A 26,971-nucleotide genomic window follows, 5' to 3' on the forward strand; every position below is an offset into this window, starting at 1 on the left:
ATAAGAAGCAAAGACCCGATTCATTTTGTGTTGGCCGTGTGAATGTTAGTCCGTCTCCTTGTGCCTTGCGATTGGCTGGCCTATTCAGGGAGTCCCCTGCCTCTGGCCCGATGTCAGCTGTGATAGGCTCCAGCACCCCCTAGACCCTAATGAGGATAAAGCGGTTCAGAAAATGAGATGAGAATAAAACTGCTGCATTATGCACTTTTTTGGGGAAATGACGCTTTAAAAAAACAGCTCCATAGGAATTATGAGCACTACAGCCGTCAACAAACGATATAATATTGATATTGCCTTAATCATTAAAAAATGAATGGTACCTGTACGTTTATCCAACCCCCAAATGACGTCTACTGTTCTACTCCTGATGGATTACAAAACGCAACTTTGATCTTTAAGAATATGGTGGTATGAAAAAAGCTTTTATTATCATTTTGTTTTTGTGTTAAGGCGTGCAATGATAAGCCTGCTGCGGCTGACGTGAGTTCACTCTCATCCACTTGTTGCACTGTTGCAGTTGTTGCTATTTAAAGAGTAAACAAGATGGCACACGAGCTGACTAAAAAGCTATCCGGCGACTTCGAGAAGTCAAACGACAACACAAGACCCTCCGTTCACATAACGAAGAGAGGCTATGAGGTTACCCGAGACCCCTGCCTTAACAAAGTAAGTGCAGTGTTTTCGTAAAATTTGTGAATACATTTCGATGTCGGTGACAGTTTTTGGTGCGTTCAGGAGCTTTAAAGTGGCTGGGAATACACTACAAATACTACGTTGTGAACGAAGGAAGGACAAAATCATGTTTTGAAATCATTATCAGTGGTTTATACACCACAACTACGACATTGTGAACGTAGTGGGGACAAAACCATGATTTGAGATCCTTAGCAGTGGTTTTACACAAGAGGTCACCTTACTTGGCAAAACTTGTTTGTCATCTCTAAATGTGTCCGTATGAGTAGCTAGATGATTGTGCGTGTAGTTTTAGTTGATCTTTCATAGTAATCTTTACTACATACGCAAAAATATTGCATTTCACCAAATATGCTTTGAAGTTTACTTAATTCTGATCAAAGTAGCTAGTGTGATTGACTCTGGAGCAGCAAGTGAACGCAGCATTTGCGAGAGGCTTAGGTATCAACATTAGACGGCTATATTTAGATTTACAGAGACCTGTGTGCCAATGTTGATGTGACTTAAAAGCGACAGGCACACTGCACACAAAACATTTATGTAGACATTTTCCTGCAAACAAAATAAGGAACTAGGCCGGGGTGTTTTCTTAGTTTCGACGTTAAGTGATCGACTCTCAGTTCCTCAAGAAAGAGAATGGTTGCGTTTTCCTGTTGTTGGAAAAAAAGCTTTTGTGTGAATTGCTGGGATCGAACGAACTTAACTACTGCTTTATTGTTTGCAGAGAACGCACATTGCACAATAGCACCCTTGGCAACTTTTCTAGTGAACTCTTGAATTTGGGTTACAGCATCAGAGATTCGGAGGTCATCTGTCCAATTTGAACAGATGTGACCTCTGTCCATGGTGCTGACTGACCAGTAAAACAATGATTTAGGGAAGCAATAATTCGGTCTATTTCCTGTGTAATGCTGATTAATGGATGTTGTTTAATGTTGGCTTTTCTCCAATGAATATTCAAACAACAATAAATGAACAAACCAATGATGATAAACACATGGCCTTTGTGGTGTTGTAGCACCTCTGGGCATTTTGTGGTGCTGTCCATTGATGAATCTGCCAGTATTGAATAGACAAAATTCCACAGAAAAGCTTAGCCAAGTCAGTGTGTAAGGTTAACTCATATTCTGACATTGACGGCAATAGGCGTTCAATACATTTTCAGTTTTTAGTCCCTTGTGCAGGTTGAAGATCAAATCAATAAGGTGAAAAAAGACAAATATTTTGTCAGCGTGGCACAGAAAATTGAGTAGTAATCATAATTTAGCTTAGGAAAAATATTTTTTTGTATTCAAACAAAGTTGAGTTCAAATGATTCAAGCTAAATATATATACCGTACATACAGCAGACAAAGTACTTTATTCGTCACCTATCCAGTGACAGTTATTTTCAACTCAGGAGATAAAGTCAGGTCATCGGGATAGTGCTTAGGTACTTCAAACTTGTTCTAAATATAGTTCAACTATGGCTTAACATTGTACTTTTATAGGATATATTATGTTCTATATATACATATTCAAACTTAGTGGATAATTATTTATATTCTTCTTCTTTCAGAGATTCATAGGTATAAAATCATAGGTATATAAATTGTTTTCTAGCCAGATGAATCTTTGACTTATTCCTCTTAAAACTAAAATAAGTGATGATTGCATACCCTGAGAATATTTTGGGGGCATTTTTTTTCCCAATATTACAAGACACACTGTCAAATTTTTCCTTATTCTAGATGAAAAAATACTTTTTACTTTTTGTTTACTGAAACATTAGATAAAACATGTGCTTAAAAATACAGCTGACATTTTGTAAAGCTGTATTTAACCATGTGATTTAATTTAGAAGCATTTTCTCCTTTAAACTGTATCTATGAATGCTTCGAGTAGACTGACTTCTGCTCCAGTAAACTGTTTGTTTACATCTCAATTTACACTCAGTTGCCCTGAATGGACCCATTGGGCAAGAATGTATTCAAACAGGGCTTGATAGCTTAACCCAATTCATGTAGAAGGCAGGTTGGTTTACCACTTCGGATGTAACACACTGTTTTGTCATGCCCATGCTTTTAAGACTGCCCAGAGGGAGGGATCTAAAGGTCATTTGCTTTGTTTTTATAGAACACCAACTAATCAGGTTATTCCATTGTTATTTGTGGAAGGTTAAGAGGGCAATTGGGTGGATACAGTATATCTGAGGGAAGTATGGGCATTTATCCTCGGAACATGATTTTATTATTTCCTAAACAAATGATGAATGAATTGCCGGTATACATATTTTTCTGTAGGTTCGGAGTTTGCCAGTACAGGAGATGTGCTTATGTAATGTGTTCCTTATATTAAGCCGGGCGATCGCAGTTCGTTTGAAACTGGTTGGGTAAGAAGTAATCTATTTCCAGGCCTGTATATTGGCGAAAACAGTTTGGGGCTTCAAGATTTGCATTACAGACTGTGATATGACATAACTACGATGTCACATTCTTTACATTCGTAAAGCCTGCAGTGGGTTGGTCTACAGTTGAACTCTGATTGCTATTTGGACGGCAGCTAAGTATGCTAACCACTCTACCACCAACGTTGTTTAATTCTAGTGATTGGAGATGAGTACATTTTTTCTTGATGGCACTTGGCCAAAAGTCATGGTGGACTCTTTTTTTCCCCCCTCAATTGCAAAAATAGAGCCTTAAGCAGTCAAGACAGTGCATTCTAGAAAAAATATGAGGACCTATGAATAAAAAAAATCATATGTGAATTGCAATTTGGTCATTAAAGAATAATTTAGAAATATTTCATCTATATTTTGATGTTACAAGTTGCTGAAATACTGCGGGACAAAAATGTTAAAGGTTCATAAAACATGACAATAATGTATTGAAAGGCATTTTATAGGTATAATATACATTATTAACATGGAGATTTTAATTAGAAAATCAACAGTTCAATCTATCAGCTGAAAACTACTTGAAAAACAAAAGTAGGCCCATTCAAACCTTATAATAAAAAAGTCAAATAATTTTGTTTCTATTGAATTATACTACAAAGTAATGTTGCAATCTAACTAGGTTACTTTTCAAAATTAATTAACCTGGAACATAACCAAGTTTCTATATCAAGGTAACTTTGGTATCACAGATTTCATGCCATTATAAATGTTATATTGGCTAATCCTAAGAGGTGGTTCAATCAAATCAAAAGCTCTTCATCTTCTGTGACAAGGCTGAACAAAATGTTTCCTTTGCAGCCAAGTGAAGTCTCCACTGTCAGGGCTGTGCATGAACTGGGCCAAGGAAATTAGAGCAGAAGGTCGGAAATGACTACTAGAGCATGTTAGGGTCCAAACACAGGCGGGCCTCTGTGGTTCAGGCAGTGGCACATTGTTGCCCTCCATCTGATTTTAGTGTGCCTGGGGATGAGGTGTGTTTACCTCACCCAGGTCAAGTCCACTTGAAATCTAACAGGAGGCACTCACAGCACAACCTGCTAATTGATGCTGAGGGAAGCCGCGTTGAAAGCAGCGTGTCCTCACATTGACAGGCTTTGATTTCCTTTTAATCTCTGCACACACACTATACGCGCATATTGGGCAATGTAGGTGCTCACAGCTTCACATTGCTATTTGGTTAACCTTTCCTCCTCCCACTCCAGAGGAGAAACCGGATATACTAGATGTGTTTTGTGTGCGCTCGCTGTGCAATAAAGAGATGAAGTGGGGCGCAAGGTGTAGAAAGGGTTCTCTGTGGTGGGGACGAGAGTTCTGGCCACACTCCACAGACGTCCTCTGTCTCTAGTATACTTGATCACACATTAATGAGGCATCTGTGTGAATCCATCGCTCATGCTGATTCCGCCAACTGCTTCTATGATAAACAATAACAACCTCTTTAAAACACATATACAGTATACTAAAGCAACCAACCAGGGAGGATGTGACGTCTCAAACGCTAAACTGAGTGCTGAGTGTCACTGACCAACAATTTTAAAATGATCATAACCAGTGTATCCAACACAAAATGTTCCAAGACCAAAATGTAAGATTTGCGGTCTAAGAATGTACTTTAAAAAGAGGTTTAATATTAAAGCAGGGGTGGGCAATTCATTTCACAAAGGGCCGCAGAGGGTGCAGGTTTTCGTTCCAACTCATAAGAGGAAACCTTTCCACCAATGTGGTATGTTAGATGTACAATCAGTGCATTGCTTTCAGGTGCTTCTTGTTTCAGCAGAAATCTAATTGGTTAAACTGTCTGTGTTGGATTGGTTGGAACAAAAAGCTGCACCCACAGAAGTCCTCGAGGACTAGATTGTCCAGGTCTGTATTAAAGTGGTTCAGTTGGGATTTTATCTAAAATTGTTTAATTTCACAACCTATGATCAATAGTTCATAGGATCATTGCCTATTACAGCAGTAAGGTGACCAGCCAGAAGAGTAGAGTAGAGTACAAACATTTTTTTAAACTACATAAATTAATTGAAATAACAAGTTTCACTAGTACCTAGAATATGTTGTTGAACCATCTTATCTGATTGGACACAGAAAATGTGTTGGTATGCAACGGTATGGAAATGCTGCCTGATCAACCGGATAAACCACTGCAACAACTGGACGTCATTAGACCCTCCTGTGTGTTATTTAGGGTTTGGCTTTGCAAACTATTGGTCTCACATTGTTTAAGACACATGGCCAGAAAACTTAAAATTTGCCAATTTGGCAAATCTGCAATAGAAAAATGTTTGGTGAAGACAAGAAATGGCTGATGAGTATGGTGAGCATGCCATTACAGTGCCTATAGCAACAATATACTTTTTTTGATGAAATACTGACACATACTTGAGTAGCTAAAGCAAATCTTTCAGAAAAGATTCAATTCAAATGTAGTATGAGGTCAGTCGAGAAAATCAGCAGAAGCGATATGTCAACCTGTTAAGTCTGTTGGACAAAGCATGGCCAGTGAAACTCGAAAGCAGCTGGAGATGAGATGAACTTTATCTGGGCAACATATGTATAAAAACAACATTATCTATTCATTCATGTATTTTAACGGTATTTTATCTATTCTGGTCAGATGCTTGTACACAGAATGATAAATCTACATGTCTTCGAGGGCAGAAACCATTTACGTTTCGGAATAATTGTTGCGCAAGTATTAGTCCCACCAGCCAAAGAATGCCCCAAACACAAGTATGAGTTGTATTTTTGGTGACATTTTTTGTTGTTGACAATTTTTAGAAACCAACAATAAATATGTTAAAGTAATGATGGTAAAATGGATTACAACCAGCTAAATAGGGATCTGTAAACAATATATTGCCGGGTCACTGTCGCCTAAACAACAAAACATAACAATCTTGCGGCTGTCAGAAAGAGATAAAGAGAAAATTAATATATTATGAGTTCCACCTGAGTATGAGTTGCATGTCCAACTAAACTATAAACAAAGTGTGACTTATAGTTCATAAAAACTAATATATATGTCAGAGTTTCCAGGGGCAAATTTGTTAAATAACCTATTGTCTCAACAGGGGCACCGGATACCCAAGTGCCACTGGTCTTTCAGTGAATCAATGTTTAACTCAAACATTGAAAGAGTTGATGAATCCTTCTGAGGCTTGGACACTTTCCCAGGAACACTCAGGCACCTATAAGGGACCTGGAGTCAAATGAGGAGGATGAAAAGGCTACCTTAAAAGGATCAGCTGCATTTAAGGAGTGTACATGGCTTTCAAGGCCGCCCTCCTTAAGTCAACAGTAGTTTGCTTTTCAAGGCTATTTGACTTACAAACTTGTCTGTACATTCACAAGTTACCACTTTTTAATTAAATAACGGGCGTCATGGCAGATGAGGGGTTAGCGCGTCGGCCTCATAGTACTAGGGTTCTAGGTTCGAATCCAGATCGGTCCACCCGTGCGGAGTTTGTTTTTCCCGGCCGTGTTTCGGTTTTTGGGTTTTCTCTGGGTCCTCTGGTTTCCTCCCAGATTCCAAAATCATGCATTGCGGGCTGGTTGGACACTCTAAATTGGCCATAGCTACAAAAGTGGGGAGGAAAGATTGTTTGTGTCCTTGTGCCCTGCGATTGGCTTGCCACCAATTTAGGGTGTCCCCGCCTGGTGTCCATATTGAGTGTGAGAAAAAAATATGCTTGCCCATATTTGGTGGATTTATTGTGAAGAAAAAATCTTGAATCAACTACTTTTTAGCAGTGTGCACACAAAAATTGTTTGGCTGATATTTAACCAGATGTTACTACTAAACGCTTCAAAGGCCTAAATATTTGAGGTCTTTAAAGTGAGGGAACCTTTGGACCAAGTTTTTCATGTACAAAGTTACTCACGGGCCATTTAAATATCATCACCTTCCTAAAACAATGGCCCGAGTCAGTCATTCTCAACACATGGTATGACATCAGCGCTACTTTGTATGGATCTGCACGCACATTAATAGCCATTCACTTCAAGTCACAGTATTATAAAAACAGATTTGTTCACATTGGCGAAACCAAAATATTTTTTTTATCCCGTTACTTATGCATGCTGCTTTTTTGTTGAATGAATGGTGAGCACTTTTTATTTTAACACTTGATCACGTAGCTGCCTGGGGGTCAAATGCATGCTTTGTTGTAATGCTATAACCCTGCCTGTTAAACAAAACCTTCCACAGGTACAAATTAACCTCCTAAGACCCAGACTCTTGTTAGTGCATTTTTATTTTCTCTTTGATATTTAGGCTAATTGGGACCTTATGAGTGTAAAAACAAAGAATTATCTTTTTACATGACGTACTTTCTGAGAAAAATGACATCATAAGTGGACCCCAGGCCCTTGTTGTTGAAAATGTAACATTTTAGTCTTGTGACAACCAAAAATATGATGTCCACACATGTGGATGCCAGGTCCAAAGAGGTTAAGTAACCTTCCTCTTATTCCAAATTCACTTATGCCATCTGATCGTTGAACTCATTCCACCTTTTTTTCCTGTAAAAAAAAAACATCTATTTTTACAGACTAAATTTAGCAGTATTAATTATTTATTTGTATAATATATATATAAAAGACAACATTAAAAGATTGGAATTAATAAAAACACCCAAGGATGATCATCCAGGACCATAAACTTCAGTGAGAGCACAGTGATTTTTTTGTTATCTGGATGTCAAGACGGGAACTATGTTAGGAACCCTGTCATTCGACAGATCATTTAACACATGGTCATTTGTCAAGTTCCGCCCTTAACATGTGTTTCATAAACTCTTGACTTAGGACCAATATATATTGCACTTTGGGTCTTTAGCCTAGACTTTCTTTCAGGCACTTAGGTATAGGTAGGTCGATGTGTTGTTTTCATTTAACCACACTCATGATTGATGGCGGCTCTTGTGACACCCATGCTTGACAGTTTCCTGTGCTTAAAGGATGGTGGAATGAAAACAAATGCAAAAATTAGACACGGGTGGTAAAATTCAAGATATATAGTAGTCTACTGACAGTTTCGGATAACTGGCCTGTGATTCCCTGTCACGTTGCATTTTGTGAATGCCATTGGCAAACTTGCCATCACCATAGTGTACGTTTAAGCACAGGAGAAAAGACAAACTTACAAAACAGCAACAAAGTTAGTCAATCAAGTATCTTGATTCAGAATCCAGCTGCTGAAACTGAATATATTTGGAATGGACCCAGAACTGAGAGGTGAGCGCGAGGTGCTCACAGATGGGGATGGTTTTTTAGGCTCTGGTGGTTGGCCAGGAGACATGGTATCGGGAATAGACCTGAGTGAAGGGAAATAAAAGGTAACAAGACATAGTTCTATTGTTCTTGGTTAATACTGAAGTATTTATTCTCTGTGTCAAAAAAAATCTACTCTGCCAGTATGTTAACAAACATGCAAAAGCAAAACATGGACAAAGGTCATTGATGATACATTTCATACTTAGTTGTTTATGCGTGCAAGAGGAGATGCGCACAATTAAAGTTGCTTTAAAACTAATATGGAATATTTAATCTAAGATAACTGTGATAAATATGAAAAATCCAAACAGTAACTAAATAAAACAGTGCCTGGTGCGAGGAAACATACATCATAAAATCATGCATAGTACAGCAATAGGTTTTAGAAGCTGTCAATGAAATAAAAAGGTATGACGAACAAATAAACACCATTGATGAAAGTTGCATTAACTTGATCCTGTAATCAGATAGCACTGGCTAAAAGACTCCAAGTGGGCGGATCATTTAGATAACTGAAACTGATTCCCAGACCCCATTTGGTATGATAGAGATATGTATCAGTAAGTTGATGACTGAAGGCAGCCATGCACTCTAAAACACACACATTGCTTTCTGTATGTCGAGGTAGCCCCTAGGAAAAAAAGAATAATTAACACAGGACCACAGGAAAAATATAAGTATAGATATTGCTAAGGGGAACAAGAAAGGTCACTATTTGTTGTAGTTGTTGGAACCAGTCCATCTGGATAGAGTTTCACGGTGGTTGTATGTTTGGCAGATCAAACACTAGCGATAGTAAGCATGAGCAAATGCACATAAATGTGCATCCTGGCATGAATGAATGCATTGATTTTATTCCTCACTCCCGCATCCTCAGTTAGGCCCTTTTTTTTTTAAAACCGTGGTCACCGTCTGTCTGTCTACTTTGCTGTCAGCACGATTGCATGAAAACTACCAGGCTGATTTAAATTAAGAAGGAGTGTAGCAGGGATGAAAGCGGAGGAGTTAAAAGAAAAGCAGGCTAAAAATTCATATGATGGCATTCTGGGTTTGACATTAGAAAACACATTATATTAAGTTATGTTGAGCAAAGCTTAATGCCTCTTGCATGTTTCACTTACTGTTGCAGTCCCAATCCAGTTATTCATTTCACTCCTCACATAACACTGAAATGCTTTTTTTTCTGTTACCTTATGGTAACAGGCCTCTTCATTTTCTATAATGTTTTTGTTCATTATGGAGAAACTATAACATCTTCTAGGTTTAGGCCTGATGTAGATAACTGAAGAAACAATAATACAGCGGCTTCTCCTTGATGTGTGATTGAGTTGATCTTGATATAGATTATGTCGGTATTTGGGTTCAGATGTTTTTTTGGGGGGGATGATGGAAATTCTGTATTTTATTGTCTCACATTTTTACCTTAACTATCTCCATGTCCCATTTTTATCTCCACCTGGTCTTGTCAGTTTTGGCTTCTTTACTGTCAGATTTTTCCTTTATCTGGGAAGTATTTTGTGTTTTATGTTCTCACCCACTTCTTTTAACCATTCCTGCCTGCTCTTTATGTCTTCTGTCTATACTTGGTTTGGGGAAACTATTCCACAAAGGACCGCAGTGGGTGCAGGTTTTCATTCCATCCCATAAAGAGGACCACTTTTCACCAATCAGGTGTCCTATAAGTGTAATCAGTGGATTGCAGTCTGGTGCTCCTTGTTTTCTGCAGATATGTAATTGGTTAAAGTTCCTTTACTGGATCAGTCGCAACAAAAATCTGCACCCACAGTGGCCCTCGAGGACCGGTTAGCCCACCCCAGGTACACCTTTCCTCTTCTGCTGTCTTATTCATGTCAGTCAATGATTTCCCTCACCCTTTTCTGCTCATATATTGATTGTTATATGGATTTTACTGCACTGTTCTCTACCTTTTGTCTCAGTGAAACAGATTAAAAACAGGATGTTCCAAAACTATTTCAATAATACTTCTATATTAAAGGAAGACATTGACTTTTTAAACCTACATATAAATATTACAAGTTGTTTTCCATCTATACAAAATGTATTTCCGAAATACAATTCTACTTACAACGGATACTAAGGTAGTACCAGACATTACCAGGTGTATTTGATTTTACCATGTTTTCCTCTGTTTATAACTGTCATCATCTATTTCCATTTTATTGTGGCAAATGGGGCCTGGTGGTTTTGTTTCTAAGAACAGCCACCCACAGAACAGGGCCCAGAGGAACTGTAAATACAGGCCTTGTCAGTGGCCAGTTACTTGCAGCAAAATGCTGTGCTTGGCAGTCCGATGGTAGGACAGTGTTATTGACTTTTAATTAAAAAAAGTGACCATAACCTCATCTCATGTCGTTTGTCCCATTTGTTCTCTCCCTTTTGGCATTGTTTTTCCTGTCATTTATCTTCTTATTTAAATTCTATCCTCTAATCCCGACTCTTACAACTCTGGGATGAGTTTGTCATTCCTCTCGGGCAGCCACTCTCTTACCCCCACCAGCTGTTTTCACAGTGTCTAGACACACATGCCACTGCTGATAAAACAAGAAGACACTACAGTTTGTTTGTTTAAATGAAGTCATATCTCATCTGGTGTCATTTCTATCTTGGGGAGTCGTTTTTGCCTAGTGGATTTGGATATATAAACACAACATACGCTGGGCGTATATCCACTATTCACAAAAGAGAAAAAGTGTGTGTTTGTAAACACTGATGTGGGAGATCATGACGGAAAGTCTAATGTGACTCACACTTTCCGGCAGCTGTTGGCTATCACCACCTCCCAGTGTGGGGCAGCTTTTGCCGTGAATTCCTCTCGGATTACCTTTCATAGCGAGATTGTAGTTCTGCCAACTCACGATATGTAATTGCCTCCCATATGAACTTTTCTGTCCAAAATGGCTTAGCAAACACATCTGGGGCAGGTATATGAAGCAAACGGCGAGACGGAATAACCTGCAAGAAAGACTGGGTTTATTACACCCATCAGTGGGAATAACTGAGGTGCAACACTGGTCTGGCTTGCTCAAGGTTCATGGGAAGTTGATGTGGCGGTGTTATAGGGTTATGAAAGATAGTGCTTGTGGAGGTTTTTGTGGGAAAACTTAGTGCTCGACTTTGCCTGTTTTGTCAGCTGCTGTAGTTTTGCTGACAGAGGAATCCTGACATCATCATTTGAACCAAATCCAGATTCTACAAGCTTAGAGCGTGCTCTCGTTGTCTATTTGATTGTCATACAATATCGGGCTGTCATTGAGCAAGTTTTCAAAATCAACATTTTTATTGGAAGTTACAGTTTCAATGGAAGTGAAGAAATATACACGAGAAGTTATTGAAATCCTTAAATGTACATTACATTTAAAAAAAGTTTTATAAATGGGGGTGAGGTTCTATTTGGTGGAACCTTTTAAAGCACTGTGTTCTCAAATCAATCTTGATTATATGAAGGTGAAAACAGAAATGACATAGCCTTAGATGTACCACAACCATTTCCTTTTCTTACCAAAAGATGCTCTTTAAATTAATATTTCAAGCAATTTTCAGATGCCATTTTGGCCAAGAAGAAAAAATATTTCCTGATGCTAAACATCCTGGTGACAATGAATAAATATTCTAATTCTTTGTTCATTTTCATGACAATTTAGTTGGATATTTTCTAAATCTTGATCCGCACAGGCTGATTTTAAGTTTTTCTTAACTATAATTGTTAAAAATAAAAATATTTTGATAGACTAACTTAATTTATTGTTTGATATAAAAAAGCAAGCATAGAATACACTTTTTATACTGTATCAATGCAATGTGGGACATATTTTTCATGAGTTATTGAGTATAACAGAGATATACACTTGAAGAAGAAATAGGGGTGGCTTTTATAAAAAAGAAATCATGACTGAGTAATTTGGATAGATCTCCGTTCCACTAAACTGGCCCAAATTTCACACGTGAGACAAGCGTTGCATTATTTCAATACACAGTACAAACACACCTTGTACTGTTGATACAGAGGTCAATGTGCACTTGGTGACTTCTCCTCCGTTTGAGATTTCTCTCAAACAAATGTGACACCATCAGTATTTGGCAGTTTAACCTTTGCTGTTTTTGGAAGCATTATTCCGACGTCCATTACACCTTGGCAGTAGAGCAGCATTGCTAAATTAGTGGCTGGCATGTTTTTTTTTACCCAAGTATAGTTGAGTTTCAAAGGATTTCACAGGCACCCACTTTTATTGCATTAGCCATGGTAAATTCATACCTGTCAACCTTGGCGAAATCCCCCCCCTATCCCAGCTGACGACGGGGGAAAGGCAGACTACACCGTAGACTGGTTGCCAGTCAACCGTAGAGGACACAGATAGACAGACAGCCATTCACACTCACAATCATACTAACCCTAACCCTGCCCGTGCCTAAGACAGGCGAGTGAACCACTACACCATCAAGTGGCTAAGATCCTACATAGTATCAATAATTTTCTAGATTTTGGGGTCTTGGTTTCATGAATCTGAACAGGACAATGAGGATAAATGTTTGATTTTAACTTCATACAATCATGAATTGGTCCTGCTATGTACTCAAATGTATACTCTCACTAGCCTATGGCCCTTTTGGCTTTGCTCACAGTGATTAAACATCTTCTTTGTATTGTCATTCAAAGTCTCGTAGATAGTCACACTTGTGTTTTACTTCCTTACTTGGTCCCTGTGTTTGCTTTTCAAACAGGTGTTCCTTTGTTCTGCAAGTTGCAATAGACATTCCAAAGTTTGGCTGGTATCATACAGTTGTTTTCGGGCCCCTGAGTGGGGTGAAGGTTTCATTGCCAAGACTAGTTGGCCATAGGAAACAACCAAATATTTGGAAGCTTCTTTGAAACTGAAACATGCCCACTAATATTCAAATTTACGCCACCTTTTGACACCTGGAAAGAGGATATAAGATGGGGTTAGAAGTGTTTGCTTCTCACAATAAAGCCATCTGATTTGTGAGTATGCACCATGAGTCTCATTCCAAACCATTCAAAACAGAAAATGAGCATGTGCCGCTGTAGGAGCGAGGTCAAGAGACAATGCCAGCAGTCCATTTATAGAACATTCATATTTGTCAACAGGTTGTTATTGCAAAAATGGTATAGGAGCGTAACCACCCTCGTGGCTGCAATGAAGTTCACTGTCAGTTAAATTCCGCCTCAGCAACCAGACGATTTTTATGACAATAGTTTGTGAGAATATTTTTGTGACAGCGTGACTATTTTGATAAGGAACTTTCTCCCTTGGATGAAGTTAAACAAACAGTGGCATAAAGGAATTTACAGTAACTCTTTCCAGACTGTAGCTGTAAGGAAGGGAGTGTCCTGCTGTTTGGCCTCTGTACGATTGTGAGAGATGGGAATGAAAAGGTTGAAGTAGCTTAATGTTCATGTTTTTCAATGTTTACCCTCAAAAGTTGCAGCAGACCCACCATTTCAAACCACCTGGATACGGAAAAGGAATTTTATCACTTTCAAAGGGTATCGACTTTGATCTTTCATGTTTGACCAGCTGGTCAACTAATAAGCTGTTTCCTTTGAGATGAATATATGTTTGGGGTGGGCATGCAAATTAGTCTTAAATGGAATAAACTGAATTATTTTGGCTTTGGTTTATGGAACATGATGCTGCGGGCATCGCTTGTGTTGGCACACGTTGTGGTCTTTTTAGATGTGGTCTGTAACATGTGGAAGCTTTGGGGTCTATTTTGCCCCACCCTAGTATACAAAGATCAAGTAAATGAGTGTGGTAGCAGTCAAGCGTCAGGCAATCTATGTTCAAACAAGCATGGCGGTAGTCATTATACCGCACATTTTGTGAACTCTTTTCTAAGACTGTGAATCATATAAAAAGGAGAATGTTGGTCTTTTTAACTCTAAATTGATTGTCATTAAGATCTTAAGTGTTCACTCTGGCTTTCAAATTTGTGGACAAGTTTTAATTATTATTCCCATTTATATCCCTCAGAGTCTTGAATTTGGCTCCCGCTGACAGACTCAAAACTTGTCACCTAAAAAACTGATGGAAAGTTAGAATAAGTAGACGTGGCAAGAAAATATGTTGTTGTTTTTTCACAAGAGGGAATACCTTTTTCACTTGGCAATATTATACATGACAAAACAATAAAAACACTGAATAACTACATGCAATGTGTACCTTCCAACTGATCCCTTCATCATTTTTCAGTGTTAGTATTGAAGGCCTTTTCACGCTAACACAAACAACACTCAATACGTCAACAACATATCCATGAATTCTGGCGCAGTGTGTCCAAAGTGAATTTCCCTGGAGGGGTGGGTCCCAAAATAAAAACATGTTCTATTCCAAGAGCAGCGATCATCTGACATTAGAAAGTGACTCCAATAGTCTACTAATAGGCTACTTTCCCTAGATGACACTTGGAGGTCACGCTGCAATCTCAGGTCATTGAAGGCCTGGTGTGCGTATGGGAATGAGGGGGTGATCGTAAGGCATTCATGCTGACGAAATTTCTCGCTGTTTCCATAAATGCTGTTATGGCAACACTTCCAAATGTTGTCATGCTGGCAAGTTGATGCTTGTGGGATGTTGTGGTAGAGGAATCGTTAGGCTTTGATTTGTATTCACTCTTTTTCGTATACAGTTGTAAGACACTAAAGTTTAAAGAACTAAGATTCAAGTAGGAAGCGAGAACATATTTTAAAGTAAAATACTTTTTTTAGACTGAATATCTAAAAAAATAAAATGATTAGCAGTACAATGCATGGGAAAATCTTTTTGCAAACCTGAAGTTAGAGAGAAAAGTCTTACCTGGCATCATTTGTTTTCACACATCCACCTTGGCTTCTCAGTTAATCCTTTTTCACAAAGCTTTTCATAAAGTTTTTGCCAGCACATTTTCTTTTTTTCCCCTGTGGAAATACAACTTATATATTAGATATATTTAGTGCTGAAAATGTTGGTTCACGGTTGTGACAGGCTTGCTTGCTTTGGAGTTGTCCGACCTTTCTTAATGATGTTCAGCTTTTTTTTCTTGAAAAGTCCGTCTTGAAAATGGCTTTAAATCAACACAAAAATATATTTGCTTTTGCAGCTTGCTCCAGATACAGTTCAGTAGCTCTGGCTAGCCCACTCTATCATTAGCCAATCATAGTTGGTGAAAGCGATGACGTATCCCTACGCCTGCGAGAAGGCAATGGCATATCCCTATGCCTGCGAGGAGGCATTGTGGTGAGCCCAAATCTGATTGGTCGACGCTTGTTTAATGCAGCAGAGCCCGCAGAACTGATTTTGAAGGCCTTGAGGTCGATTTTTGAATCTGGGAACAAATAATGGCTGAAATGTGATTGGTTAAATGCTTCAATATGAAAACACATCTAGAAGCAGTGCAACCAGGAGGAAAAGCAATGAAAAGAAGCTAACAGACAATTTGGAATTATTTAATAAGTATTCATGGGCAAAATATAATTAACATCAGTCTGTGATTCAGATATTTCTTAGGCCAGCAGAGAAGCCCTTGAAGGCCCTGACGGCACACCACTGCTAAGCCCCCATCCAGTCTTTTTTCCTTATCTCCCTCCTCTAGCACACCAATCACATCAAATGATCAACTCATCAGCAAGCTGACCAGAAGCTTGATACCGATCCAGATTATTTGATTCAGGTGTGTTGATGGAGGGAGATATAGAAAACAGACCGGATTTGGCCACCCATGCACTATATTATATTTCGGTATATGGATTGTTTGGGTTTTAGATTGTACTGACCAGCCTTTATATCAAAGTGTTAGCATGTTTGAAATGGACTGTTAAATTGGTTGGAATTCTTTCACTCAGAAAGACCCAATATGTACATCGTGAGAACATTGTTGCATCTGGCACTTTTTTCTTTCTCACCCACCTCTCTCTACTGGATTTAGATCCACTTTTCAGAAGTGACCATCTGTTGTAGCCACATGTTTTGAGGACCTCCCTCATGTGTTTATGCTCTTTCATTTTGGCCTGTGGGCTGGTTGGCACATTACCAGCTCAGTGTTGTAGGGCTCTGATAACGCCCAGTTTATGTTCCAGTGGGTGCTGTAAGTCAAAGAGTAAGTATTGCTCAGGGTCTGTGGGTTTTCCAAACTCCAAGATGAAGGCCCCTGTCATCTTCAATGTGGACATTATAGTCCACAATTGCCTTTTTTAATTTATCATGTGCTTGTAACATTCCCACATGCTCTGCATGTTCAGAGATAGCAATGAGCTCTGAAAGAATTGCATTGTGGGCCAGTTAATGTCTCAAATGAAGCAAGCAAGTCCTATGTGAAGTCAGTGTTTTTTGGGAAAACATTTTATGTGAACATCTGGCTCTTTGAAAAACGAAATCTTTTCTGATAATTGTTCAACTCCGGATCTGCGAATTTGATGTTTCTTAAGTACAGACTGCATTGTAAAACATTTCAGCAACCCTTGTGCTTACGAACTCATACTCATGTCCAAAAGCAATACCGTGCTCTTGTTATTATAAAATAATATATTTTTATTTAATGATGCACCGATATAAACCTGCCCCATGCTGTTTTTTCAGACCAGAAAAACATTTTTTATTCAGTTTTTAGGATTTATGTGGGGTATTTAGCTAGTTAATATTATATATATATATATATATATATATATATATATATATATATATATATATATATATATATATATATATATATATATATATATATATATATATATATATATATATATATATATATATATTTTTTTTTTTTTTTTTTTTTTTAATTTTTTTTTTTTTTTTTTCTTCTTTCTGGGAGACTGTATTTCCATTAGTCATCTGAGATTTTGCATTGAAGAGTAGTCATTTCAAGATGTACAAAGAGGCATGAATGCTAATTAGAGATGCAGACTAACCGCTAAATTACACTTTTTACACCTTTAGATTTCCGATTCCCCTTTTAATAAACAAAATACAGTGCCTGTCGACGTACTCGCTGTTGCTGATGCTGTAAAGATTTTTGTGTTAAACATGTCAGTTATTTTGCCATTTGTTCAGGCGCTAGTCACGCAGCTTCTCTTACTGATTTTTCCACTCAATTTATTTTTTTGTATTTATACTATTCTGCATGCCTTGCCGTGACATTAATGGTGGTTAAAATGTGGGTGTTTTTTGTTTGTGTGTGTATTTGCAGGGCATGGCCTTCTCCCTGGAGGAACGTAAACAGATGGGGATTCACGGCTTGCTTCCACCTTGTTTCATTACTCAGGAAGTTCAGCTCCTCAGAGTACTTAAGAACTATGAAATGAAGAAAGATGACCTGGACAGGTATAAGTTTTAAAAACAGATTTAATTACTCCATAGTGGATAATCACACTCATTGAGTGCGTTCTTATCGTGTGGCTGGAATTTTGATAGACCTCCCAGAGGATTCTGCTGGCTTCGTGCACAATCTATATCTGTGTAGTTTCATCGTGGACGTAAAATATTCCTTTAAACAGATCCCATGCCCTAAATTCCATGTATCCTCCCTTTTACTCCCACAGGGAACCATAATATTCAACATCAGCTGCATTTTGCATGCTTCATCCCTCAGCAATGTGTACACACACAAAAAAAACTTGAGTTGTTTGTCACTATAAGAGACCGCAAGTTGAACTAGACCCTGGTTCACTCCTTTGAATAGTGAGCCAAGTCCTTGATATTATCTGCTTGTCAACTTGCGTCAGTCTCCAGGCTCCCTTTGATTAGTCAACCATTGCATGGTTCGTTATTTACATAGTCATTGATAATGACTAAAAAAGATATTAACAATGCACTTTATCTCCCGATCAATACCATAGTACCAACGACACAACATGCTTAATGAATCCTTATTTTGGTTCTCATGCACCTTATCCTCAAATCTACGATGGACAAAGTGTATACTGGCCTTAACTACTAGACATTAAAGGCTGTTTTGTTTCATTCATGGCTTATTTGTGATTTAGTCCTCATCCATATCTTGAGTTTTTATTTTGTATGATCACAACAGCACTAAGAATTATAATGTCTCTTTATTCAACACATGTCAGGAGTTAGGACTTTGTAACTGGACCGGCTTTCATAAAGAGGAAATTAGTATGAATACCACGGCAAGGGCTATTCTCAAAGGTCTGATTAGTAACCAATTGCAGAATAATAAATGTGCAAACCAAACTTGACCATGCATGATTAAACCTAGTTCTTGGCTGGCCAGGAAAACGAGAACAAAGATACAGCTAAATAAAATGAATGCTCAAAATGAGTATGCAGCAATCTGTTTTAGTATGCCTCTGTGGGATGCTTAAAAATGTATAAATTTTGCTCAAATATGACTTTTCCTGGCAGCATAAGCAATATAATATAAATGTATTCAATATTGTCAAGATTGGATGTGGGCCACATTAACATTTAAATTGGCCTTTAATCTAAAACAGACAGGGAGCTGGTAACACCCTAGTCTACAGGAAAAGCTGCGTGTTAGTATAGGATTCAGCTCCCACAAATGTAAAAACCCTTAAGCAGCATATAAATGCAAGGACCTTATGGTGTACCTCAACTGTGGTCAGCTGGGCTAAGCGCCAAGCTAATCTTGACTTACTAGAATGAAAATGGATGGATAATGATTGATGGGTGGATGTCCATTTGTCACCTGCCCTTACTGTATCTAAGTCTTTGATTCGCTAGTGGACTAAAATACCTGGATAGGTGTCAGGTCTTAGTCTATTACAGTCAATGTCTAACTGTCTACAAATGTTCTTTAGTTCAAATAAGAGCTGCGGCCTGGTGGAGCAAGTGATTTCCGTGTCGGCCTCACTGCTTTGGGGTCCTGGGTTCACATCCAGGTCATGTCCATCTGTGTGGAGTTTGCATGTTCTCCCCGGGCCTGTGTGGGTTTCCTCCTGGTACTCCGGTTTCCGCACGTATTACCTAAACATGCGTGATAGGCTGATTGGACACTCGAAATTGCCCCTTGATATGGGTGTGAGTGTGCATGCTTGTCTGTCTCCTTGTGCCCTGCAATTGGCTGTCCACCGATCAGGGTGTCCCCTGCCTCTGGCCTGGAGACAGCTGGGATTGGCTCCAGGACCAACCGCAACCCTAATGAGGATAAAGCAGTTTAGAAAGTGAGATGAGATGAGAAATAAGAGGCATTACTTATGGCAGAAACTTATATGCTTTTCCAAACTATCTCAAGTCCATTCATTGCGCAGCTGCTGCAGCCTAGAGAATAACGGAGAAGGTCTGGAATCTTTTCATCCGCTAAACAAGAGTCACCTTGTGCTTGAGAACCTGCGGGAGCTGTTCTGATTAGAAATGATCATTTTGCACCGAATTTGGGCCATATTGACCGTTTATTTCCCTGTCCAGAAAGTCAATAAATAAAAAAAATGTGCAGTTTTTTTTTAAGATACAAGTAGTCATTTGCATGCACAGCTGATACGTTTTATCCGGTTTGCCGAATGAAATCACTTTTTCACGAGTTGTCTTTCGTATACTGTATTCTCTCGCGAGAGTCTCTTTGCGGCTTGTCTGTTATGTGATTGAATGTTACATCTGACTTAAATAAAACTTCAATATCTCCGCCCTCCTTTGTTGAGTGAAAATAAGTCTGTAAGAGTTTAAATATTAACATGTGCCCTGTCATTTCCAGGTATGTGTTTTTGATGGGGCTCCAGGAACAGAGTGAAAAGCTTTTCTACCGTGTGATCATGTCAGACATCGAGAGATTCATGCCCATCATTTACACCCCCACTGTTGGCCTTGCTTGCCAGCAATATGGCCTGATATTTAGAAGACCGAGGTAACACACACACACACACACCCACATAGCAGAGACTTGGCAACTGATGTAACCCAAAATCTTTAAATAGAAGAAAAAATGTCTAGAGAAAAAAAGACACCAAAAGAAGGACTGGTCTTTGTGAGGTTGCATTAAATGACCGGTTCTTGAGTGGCGCTGTGGGTGCAGGTTTTTGTTCTAACCGATCCAGCACAGACACTTTGACCAATGAGATTCATGCAGGAAACAAGAAGCAGCTGACTGCAATCGACTGATTGTATTTGTAGGACACCAGATTGGTGAAAAGGTGTCCTCTTAATGATTTGGAATGAAAGCCCGCACCCACTGCGGCCCTTTGGGGAATAGTTTACCTAAAGCTGCTCTAAGGTCACATTGCCCTGAATTATATGGTGCGCCCGCAGTGCACTGAGATTGCGTTATTGTCCAATGAAAGTTGTCTTCAACGCTGTCAATATAAAAGTTATTTCCAGTGGGTTTTAGTCTTGATTCCTACAAATAGTGAGGATGCTAGAAAAAGACCATTTCTATTTTTAATTGTAAAACGACATCTCGCTAAAAAAAATCCACTCTGTGGCCCTTTAATCACTATGTATAAATACCAAAATAGGAGCACACAAGCGGATCTGCTACATTGATTCATATTTGGAAGTTGTGGTTGAATGTTTAGCCAACACATGGTTGGGCAGCTTAGATAACGGCGAACTGCAGTAAACTCCTAAAATCAGTTCAGGGTTTACTGTTAAGAGATCTGCAACAGAGACAATGGTGCACCATTAGTTACAATAATTTATTTCATTCAAGTTCATTGAGTTTATGAAATTTCACTGTGGAAAAGAAAACGTTTATACTCCTTGAAATTGAATGGACGTAACCTTGATCACTTATGATTATGTTATATCTGCAGATGCATGCATCTTGTTTCATATGTCATGTGAATGTCAACACAACCATAATTGATGTTCATTGAAATATGCATTTAAATGGCATTTACTGACAGTTCATTTTGCAGTGCAAGTTAGTAAATCCAAATCTACTTTATCTGCTGTGTGAAAGTACGCATGACAAAGACAACAATCCCTCTATGGATGTGCAGAATGCGTGTCCCCTACATAAGTAGGGCCACCAGCACTACTCAGATTCAGTCTCTAATCAGTCAAACTCAGGTATAAAGGCTTTTTGTGCAGAAACTACAGCCTTTTCTTTTCTTGCTTGACTTTACCTGTTAATCTGCCTCATGGAGTCTAAACACTCCAACATCAGCTCTGTACAGAAGATTAAAGGTCAAGCGCTATTAAGTGTGAAAACATGGTGGATTCACTGATCTTTTAATGGGGCAGAGGTGGAAGGATAAAGGCATACATTCACATATCAGAGGATTAGCAGGCATGCTTACTTTTATAGGTGTGTTGGCTCAGACCCAAGACAGTGTCTGGTGGTAAATCTTTTTTGCCACTTTTTACCTCATCAAAACAATTATGCTATGGATGTTGAACAACGAATGATTGTTGCCTTTAGTTAGAAAAGCTAGTCAGTGGGGCTATTGTGTCCCATCCAAAGAATGCACAAATTAAAAAATGCTCAAAAGAAACTTAGGCTGTTCCAGGGGCTCCCTGGTTTAGTGACATCAAACACTTCACCTTGTGGATTCAGATGGGTGGTCATCTTATGGGTCATCACTGGAACTGTGACAGCAGGTTAAATAAGCATATAAAGAAGTCAAGGTTGCACCATTTATATTGGGAACCTCCAAACAGGGTCATTCAGTACCTATGCTATACAGAAGCAGCTTAAACTCAGTGCTTAGTTACTGTATATTTAGGCTCAAGCATAACACCCTTGCACCATTTTCTTTGAACTGCCAATTTTTAACTGGATTTGCTATCTAGAACCTGTTAATCTTCCTTCCTACTTGGAATTTAGGGGTTTTGGTTGTTTTGTTACTTACAATTTAAAGCAGTTGAGAACTGCTGGACTGCATATGTCTTAAAAATGCAACTACCTGAAATAAATAACTCAAATAACTGAGTTATTCCAGGCAGAAGCTGCATGTCTTTTGATGTAAATATTCCACATTACAATATTGACAACATCAGATCACAGTCAAGTGCCATTTTTATTTATATGTTCATACAGTGTTTTTTCTAAAATTTGGTGGGTGCAGCTCATAGCCAAGCTTAGTGTAAAGAACAAATATTAGTGTACCCTCAGGACTAAACATTTTCATCACTTTATCATGAAACGCAATAATAATTATAATGTAATATAATGTATATGTTTATCCGGGTTAGGGGTCTGTGCGGCAGACTTTTAGCACCGGTGAATCGTAATATAACATAAACAAATTTAAATGAACTTGAATTATGTTGAAGATATACTCAAAAATAAGTTTAATCTAACCTTACACTAAACTTAATTCAATTTATTTTGCATTTTTATTTAAAGAAAACATGGGAATTATGTGTTTTTTGCCAGCGTTATAAGCACAGGGAATATACGTTTCTGAGAATTTAATTGGGAATGTTAGGTCATAAAGGAAACAGCCATACTCTGTCTGGTCTTTTTATGTCCTTTTGTCTGGATGCTAGTAGTCTCATATATTGTGGTTCGCCAAAGTGTGGCAGCGAATACACTACATCATTTACAAATATTGTACAGACTGTATAGTTGGGATTATGCTGCTTTAATTTTCCCTGCCATTCAAAAAGTCAGTGGTAAGGCGAAGACATTTTTATTGGGCAAATGTCATAAATCATTGGGCTGAAACTCATCTAATAACCATCTGGTTTCATCAGAACTGTGGCTCTGATTTCTTTTGCACTTCCTTCCTGTAATGGAATAATACCTTCGCGGCTGTGGTGGGCTGCTTTCCCTCTTATGTAAGCCTGGAATGAAAAATTGGAAATTCACACCCCTTGTCTTGACTCCTAAAGTTTTGACATCACACAGTCATCCAGTGTTGATGTCCAAATTTGATATTTTACACTCAGGTTCTTGTTTTCTTCACCTTCAGGAAAGAGTGTTTTTTTAATATATATTTATATACTATATTTTTTTTACACTCAGTCAGTGTTCCTATGACACGATGAAAGACCGATCAAGCTAATTCAGATGTGGGCATTATGACTCAAAACACTCTCTATTTAACTGGGAGTATATGCTGCTGTTTGGCAGACTGTGCTGATTTCAGTGGGCTGTGGTGGAATGAAGTGTGGGCTTTAACTGGCTGTGTAAAAACAGGCTGATTCAGGCAATGTGTTGAGTGGTAGAATGGAAAAACCTCAAAATGTGGGCACACTAAGCAGGGTGGACGTAGAAGAGAAGAGGGCATTGTCTTTGGAGGGTTGAACACTGAGGAGATGGTGTAAAGGGAAAGTAAGTAGAACTCTCAGGAAAGAAAGTACAGCACAGCTTCAGCACAGTCACATTTCATGTCAAAGTGATAAGAGAGTTGAGTAACATGTTCAATTTGCTTTTAATACCTAGGAAAGTGCTATGAGGAAAGAAACAGTGGTCTTGAGGAAATATTAGCATTTTTCCAAACCACCACCATTTGTAAATGTTCATTCTATCTATTGATCTGCCAAATCTTGTCAACATTTGGTTATGTTAAGTGCTCCAAAAAGGCAATTTAGTTTACTATGAATGTTAATTTTATCTTTAGAAGAAAAATAGCTGGCTGGCAACCAAATCAGGATGTACCCTGCTTATGGCTCATAGTTATCCAGATGAATGGGCTCCAACACCCGTGAGCCCTGTGAGGATAAGCAGCATGGAAGATGAATTAAGGTTATGAATATAAGTCTGTGTTATGTTTTTGTAAGAATCAGTAGTGTTCAGATTCTCAGTATTTGGTCATTTGCACTGTATCCTAAGTATTTTAGTCATTTTTTCCAAAATGATTTTGAACTACAACATCAAAAAAGTTCAAAATATATCTTGTATCACAGACTACTTGTCTGCTTTGTCTAATCCATTTGTAAGAAAATGATGGGCCCGGGCTAAGCTACTTTCTCTCATATTACATGGAAACATTTCATTTTATGTAAAACCAAACCTTCTAAACCCTTCTTAGACACTTCATGGAAAACTATGAATGCGTCTTGAAAGGACACAAGTTGTATAATGCTGCTGATCCACTTAGTAACTTGAGGTCACGCACCACATTGAATAACGCCATATATCGTGCTTGTGTGATTCATTTGATATAGTGTGGGATTTTACTTAATGCAGGAATTCAAGATATTCAAAATGGTCACTATAATACATAATTTTATTTGCATGATCATCAAATAGTCTTGTGATTCCACAGAATTTGCTATCCCCACAAAAATGACTAACCAACCCACCAGCTACCCGAAATTCACTTCCAACTAGCCCACTGTTTACACAGCCTCCACAGGCCACCATACCTGATGGGCAGACGGCAGAACCAGTGAAAAGCACAATTGTGGTTTACTCATTCATATTCCAAACCACTTATCTTCGCAAAGGTTGTGGGGGGTGCTGGAGCCTATACCAGCTAACTATGGGCACCAGGCGGAGGACACCCTGAATCGGTAGCAAGGAGCAGGGGCACAAGGACACAGGCAATCATTTATGCTCGCACTCATACCTAGGGGCAATTTAGAGTGTTCAACCAGCCTGCGTGTTTTTGGGATGTGTATATATATAGGAAGTCAGTACAACAGGTGATCCAGTGGCCTTGAGCATCACATTTGGCCCTTGCAAACATCAGACACTGTTATACAGGACTCCACTTTTATTAATTTATGTGGTTGTTAAGCACATTTTAAATCAAACAACTAAAAACATATCAACACCCTGTCAAGTAGACCCCAGTCCAAAGAGGCAAACAAAGTAAAATTATTCGTAAGAAATTGTGCCAAATTTTAAAATGTGGTTTTGTATTGCATTTCAACAGTGTTATTTGTGGTCACTTGAATGTGTTCATTTAAAAAAACACATCGCCTGTTAAATGTTTTACTGGAAAAGGCCTTTTTCTCAGTGAGGACCATTTGAACTTTCCAACATTGGTACTAATCCCAGCATCCCAGCAGCAAGTCTGGCAGACAAATCTAAAGTGTTCATTTTGGAGTGCTATTGCAAAATGTCATACTGTGCATACTTTCACACTGTAGAAGAGAGCAGTTTTGAGTACAATGGCCGTTTATGTGTGTTCATCTCTAAATAGCACGCATCGTTGCAGTTCATGAATGCCAAAGAAAAAACAAAAAGCTTCCATAATGTTTCACAAAATGTTTTACATAAATCTACAATGTCAACAGCATATGACAGGAAGACGTTTTGTGGCAGGAATCAGTTAAAACTATGCACAATATTTATGACCCTCGATGGCAAAGCTTGTACACAGCAATACTCAGGTCAGTAAAGAGTTTCAATTTGAATCAAAGCTGTGCTGTGGGAAGGTGTTATCCTTCTTCTAGAGTCATGGTTGTGAATGTTTTATCTAGACATATTCTTTAGGTCACTCTTGAGTTAAAAGGTGAAATTCCTTTTTACTTTTGGGAACAGGTTCTAATATTTTGAAGTCATTTTTCTTGTAGTATTTGGATCTGTTCACAATTCCTTAGTCCTTGACAAAAAAAGATTTCCAACTGGGAAAATCAGCATGATGTTTCAATGACTATGCTATTTAGTTGTGCTTGCAAATTATATTCAGTGCCATGAGAAAGTATTTTGTCCCCTTCTCAAATTGTCAGGCTTTTTTTGGGATGGATGATAAAGGGTTCCTAAATGTTTTTTTTATTTGTTTTCATTCTAGGAAAAAATGTTTGAAGCCACAGTGCCATAAAAATGTATTTGCTCCTTTCCCATAATCTTTATTATTTTTTTGCATACTTTACCCATTTTATTCTTTGACCTAATCAAGCACATAACAAGTATGCATAAAAATAGTTTATAAATGTGATTCCCTAATTGAAAAAAAAAACAAAGCTGTCTAGCCAGTGTAGTTGGACATGTAATTTCCCCTTCAAAACCTAGTTGGATCCTTCCAGCAGCAACAATTGAAATACTAAAGTGTTTTCTATTAAAGGCAAAGAGTTTTTCCACATCTCCACGGAGATAGTTCGGAACACTGCAGAATATATTTTTTTTTTGTATTGAAACACTGAAGGGTTTTTGAGCATTAACAGCCTTTTAAGGCATTGTCCCCCCAGTCACAGCATTGCTTTCATAGTCTTGACTTTGCCTAGGCGACTCCCAAAAATGAATTTGTTCTTCAGCAATTTCTTTGCTTGTATGTTTTGGCTCATTGGCCTGCCGCAGAACCCGAGTGTGCATCAGCTGGAGCTCAGAAACTGACTACCAACCAACCATTGTCATGGTGAAAATAATTTATAATTTCATCCCATACTGAAGCCGTCCAGGTCCTACTACCACTAATGTGTTTGGCTATTTGACTGTATTACACTTATGTCAAATGTACTGAGGGACACACCTTTCAAAAAGTTCAATTTTCATCTAGCCAGTCCATAAATTCTCACAAAATCTAGGTCATCTCGGACTTGAACCCAGAGTTGGGAGGCTGATGTGCTAACCATTAAAGCTGCCGGACCGCCAGGGCAGATGCATATTGTAATGGATACATGTGAATTTATTCATTCATCCCTTTCCTTTCATGTAATTGACGTCCATTATGTAGAATTCATGCCTAATGACATCATAGTCAAAGAATGTGACGTTAATGCGTTATCCTGCTACTCTAATCAA

The 26,971-nt window shown here is 38.4% G+C and overlaps 1 protein-coding gene across 2 annotated transcripts in view; it reads left to right on the forward strand.

The window, feature by feature from the left end:
• The first annotated feature begins 255 nt into the window (after positions 1–255).
• Positions 256–26,971, forward strand: part of me1 (malic enzyme 1, NADP(+)-dependent, cytosolic) — a 47,182-nt gene continuing 20,466 nt past the window's right edge. The window contains exons 1-4 of one of the 2 annotated variants that reach the window (XM_077721641.1): positions 256–408; positions 518–666; positions 17,609–17,742; positions 20,090–20,239. In XM_077721641.1, coding sequence (XP_077577767.1) covers positions 544–666; positions 17,609–17,742; positions 20,090–20,239 — 407 coding nt within the window. In that variant the 5' untranslated portion in view covers positions 256–408; positions 518–543. The other variant, XM_077721640.1, reaches the window with a different exon arrangement.

This window comes from Stigmatopora nigra, chromosome 7 (genome assembly GCF_051989575.1).
Source record: "Stigmatopora nigra isolate UIUO_SnigA chromosome 7, RoL_Snig_1.1, whole genome shotgun sequence".
Taxonomy (NCBI): Eukaryota; Metazoa; Chordata; class Actinopteri; order Syngnathiformes; family Syngnathidae; genus Stigmatopora; species Stigmatopora nigra.